This window comes from Folsomia candida, unplaced genomic scaffold (genome assembly GCF_002217175.1).
Source record: "Folsomia candida strain VU population unplaced genomic scaffold, ASM221717v1 Fcan01_Sc005, whole genome shotgun sequence".
In the NCBI taxonomy this organism is placed as follows: Eukaryota; Metazoa; Arthropoda; class Collembola; order Entomobryomorpha; family Isotomidae; genus Folsomia; species Folsomia candida.
In genome coordinates this window covers 9,790,738-9,794,649 of record NW_019091197.1, presented here as the reverse complement: position 1 = coordinate 9,794,649, position 3,912 = coordinate 9,790,738, and the positions used below count along the sequence as shown (strand labels likewise).

At 35.0% G+C, this 3,912-nt stretch overlaps 1 protein-coding gene across 1 annotated transcript; it reads left to right on the top strand.

Annotated features, from left to right (window-relative positions):
* Positions 1-1,990: 1,990 nt before the first annotated feature.
* Positions 1,991-3,052, top strand: LOC110850542 (putative nuclease HARBI1). Its single transcript, XM_022097975.1, has 4 exons — positions 1,991-2,293; positions 2,366-2,714; positions 2,775-2,912; positions 3,006-3,052. Exons 1-4 carry the CDS (start codon positions 1,991-1,993, stop codon positions 3,050-3,052), a joined length of 837 nt encoding a protein of 278 aa, XP_021953667.1.
* The last annotated feature ends 860 nt before the right edge of the window (positions 3,053-3,912 follow it).

The window sequence follows — 3,912 nt, the reverse complement described above, 5'->3', positions numbered from 1 at the left end:
GACAAACTCTCCGAGCAATGTGTGCAGATAACTGTTCGCTCTGATCTCGGCGTCGTTTCTATTTATTCCCATTTGCCCAAGTTATGTAAATATGTTGTGTCATACACAAGCAAATAAAGTCATCCGATGCTCGGTCAGCTCACTTTCTGCACGTGATATTGCGAAACATATTGCGAAATATGGATAAATTGAGGAATGATTATATATAAATTATCTTACATATTTGTAAATACTAACTTGCAAGGGAACATTCCGAGGTGTCGATCGAGTTGAGGGTCGACGCTTATATTGACAACAATACATGACTTGTTGAACAAACTAATGGAATTTCGGCGTAAAAATCATTACCGTCAAGATATTTGTGACGAGCGTACGACCATCGGGGTGTCAGTGGGAATGGCCACGATCAGTTCCAATATCTATACTTTTTCCTCAGAGATTAGTAGAATGTTTCCAAATTTCAGATAATTTGGAAATCCTTTTTCAAAATTTCCAATAATCTGGCACAATTTGGATTTTTTGAATGTTTTTAAATTATATAAACTTTTTTGAATTGGTACAAATTTTTGGTAAATTATGACATTTTTTAAATTTTACAAATTATTGGTAAACTATGACATTTTTTTAAATTGTACAAATTATTGAGAAAATTTGCATAATTTCAAAAATTTGCACAATTAAAAAATAGATAATTAAAAAATATTAATAAAATTGCAAAATAGGCGAAATTGATAGAAATTCTGAAGAAAAAAAGTTTCTCCAATTATTTGAAATTTGTCAACTTCTGCTTATCTCAAAGGAAAACGTATAGTTGACTTGAAGAACTATTAATGGGCCCTGAAATTGTCTTAAATCCTCCAGTAAAAATGTCTTAATTCGGCTTATCTTAATTTACCCCGAGATTAGGAAAAGGTAGCCTTCAAGCTATCTTAATGAGCCATGATTTAATTTACATATGATTAGATGATGAATGATGCCAAAGTTAAATTGGAAAAGTAAACTGAATGAGTGATAGTCTGAGGCAAACTTCCAGCATTGAACCAACGAAATAATTCTCCTTATTTTCAAATTCGAAACAATTTCAAGACATGGATAATAACGGTGCAGATTTGGATTATCGATCTGAATCAAGTGAGTCTGAAGAAGATAGTCAACCTCCTCCTTTGAAAAAACCAAAAAGGGTCTCAAATGACTGGGAAAAAGTAGAAGCATTTGAAACGTTTGAGTCGGCTAACAAGGGACACTCACGACCTGTCGTTCGTGTCCAGGGTACCCACTATGTTTTTTCGAATCTACTAGGACCCTAAATGAAGGATCCATTCTTATTTCCGTGTAAAACTCATATTTGGCGCCGTGGCGTGGCTCCAAATTCGCCAAATTTGTAGGTTTTTATTTTTAAAACCGCCATAACTTTTGAAATCCTGGGTGGATTTAAAAAAATCCAAACATCATGAAAAATAGTTCAACTTTAGTATGCAGTCAAGTTTTTCAAAATATTCATTGTTTCAATTTTTGTCAAAATTTTGAGATTTTTTTTACACGTGAAAATTCGGCGAAAAAATCTTAAAAATCTCTTAAAAATAAAAATTTTACATTTTTTATGTTTTTCTTCAAATTTTGACCTTTGTGATCATTTTAAGTCCAAAATTTTGAAAATCCCACATAAACTGCAAAAGTTATGGAGGTTTGAAAATGGTCGAAAACGCAGGGGGGTAATTCAATTCGAAGATAAGCATTGCGTAACCATAGATTTTGCTCAGCAACGGAAAAATGTGATTCAATTGGAAATAATTTAGGCATTTACTTACGCACGCGCTTACGCCAAAAATCTAATTCAATTAAAAAACAATTGCGTAAAACTTGCTAATCTTTATAAGTACTCGGGAGCAGTTTTATCTTTTGCGTAATATAATTTTAAAGCAATAGTAAGCTTTCCGGCTCGTCTTTCTTCCTATTTAAATTGTGATAGTGTATTGTAAACATACAAAAAATGGCTGTACCTTTATTTGTTTTGGGAAACGAGCACAATCGACGTTATCCTCAAAGAAAGTTGCTCGAGAACTTATCAGAGTTTGAAATAAGAAAACACACTGGACTACCTTGGTGGGGAGTACGAGAACTTTTACAGTGGTTAGAACCGTTGGTGGAACCTAAAGGATTTACAAATCACGCTCTGACTGCAGAATCAAAAGTATTGACCGCCTTAGGATTCTTCCGATCTGGGGGTTTTCAGTGGCTGATGGGGTCAAACGGTGGGTTATCTCAATCAACAACGTCGAGAATAATTGAACAAGTAAAACTTAACATTATTCACTTAATTAATGATCGTTTACAAGTAGCTTTTTAAAAATTGAATAAATTTTAGGTAAGCAAGGCACTCGTGAGGGAGTCGCCAAAAATTATATCGTTCCCCAACGCAGCTGAGCAGACGCGAATTTCCACAGCCATCCATGTCAAAAGTCAGTTTGCTAATATAATTGGAATTATTGATGGATCTCACGTGAATCTAATTTCTCCAAGCCAAGATGAACGATCATTCGTTAACAGAAAGCAAAACCACTCTATCAATGTTCAATTAATTTGTGATGATAAATTCCGATTCATTGACGCTGTAGCAAGGAACCCTGGTGGCGCTCATGACTCTTTTGTATTTCGCAATTCGCACATTTATCACCGGTTTCTCACTGGCGAATTTGGGAATGGAAAATTAATGGGTAGATGAATAATTACATAAAACATGAGATAATGTGACACTTAATTTATTATATATTTAGGTGACTCGGGATACTTTCGGTCCCCCTTTATGGAGGTTCCTTACGCCAGACGTGTCATCACCCCATTACAACGTGATTATAATAAACGGTTGACCTCTGCTCGATGTGCCATTGAATGTACAATCGGACGATGGAAGAGTAGGTTCAGATCGATGCATAGGTAATCATTTAACACAATTTATTGGCTTTTAAAAAATTGAACATCTAATAATAAAATTTTCATATAAATAGGAGCGGAGGAGAACTTTGTTATGCGCCAAGAAAAGTTTGCCAATTAATTATCGCCACATTAACTCTTCATAATTTTTGCCATACTACAAACATTGAGCTACTTCCTGAGGACGACGATGTTTTTGATCAAATTGTTAGAGAAATACAACAAGAGAACTAAATACTAATATTTATCTAAATACTAATAATATTTATTTACTATAATATTAGGGTTATTTAATTTTTCATTAATTCAAGTTTCGCCTGTTCGATTGAGTTGCGTTGCGCCAATAAATCACCAATCCGTGCCAATTGTTCCGTTTGGACTTCGAGTAGTTTCACTTGCTTGGCCTGCAGTGCGAACAACGTTGTTTCTGCAGAACGCTTAACTTGTTTCTTGGGTTTAGGTATTTGAGCAACATCTTCATCAAAATCATCAGTCGTGGCGTCTGTGATCGACTTACGAGTCTCACCATTATTTGCTGTTGGTTCAATTATTGAAATGAGGTTGAGTGGAGCGGGATCAATGGTAGATACTGAAATAGATAATGTTTAAATTTAAATGAATTGTGATTATTGATTGTAAAGAATTTAGTTGGACAATAACACCTACATTTGCTAATGTCGAGTCCACCTTCAATTCCTACGATTTCCACTCGCGGAATGAGTGCCAATAGTTTTTCACCAATAGAACTTTGGGGCTGTAGGGTTGCTGTTCCTCCCCCTGTTTTCTTCATTTCATTTGAATTCGCCGTCTCGACCTGTTTGACATTTGTTTTCAAAACTTGATATTTCTTCTTAATTTCCGCCACGGTTCTGGGAGGATTTGCGGTTGAAACAGCGTTTACTTTTTGGGTAACATCGTTCCAAAGTTCATTTTTGCGATCATTGGTCAAGGCCAAACTGAATTTTCCAAAAAGTGCATCAA

Bases quoted from the DNA above. Each gene is read 5' to 3' on its own strand.
- LOC110850542 (XM_022097975.1), top strand. From the start codon at position 1,991: ATGGCTGTACCTTTATTTGTTTTGGGAAACGAGCACAATCGACGTTAT. The intron at 2,715-2,774 runs GTAGATGAATAA...TTATATATTTAG, and splicing joins TGGGAATGGAAAATTAATGG to GTGACTCGGGATACTTTCGG. The intron at 2,913-3,005 runs GTAGGTTCAGAT...TCATATAAATAG, and splicing joins TACAATCGGACGATGGAAGA to GAGCGGAGGAGAACTTTGTT.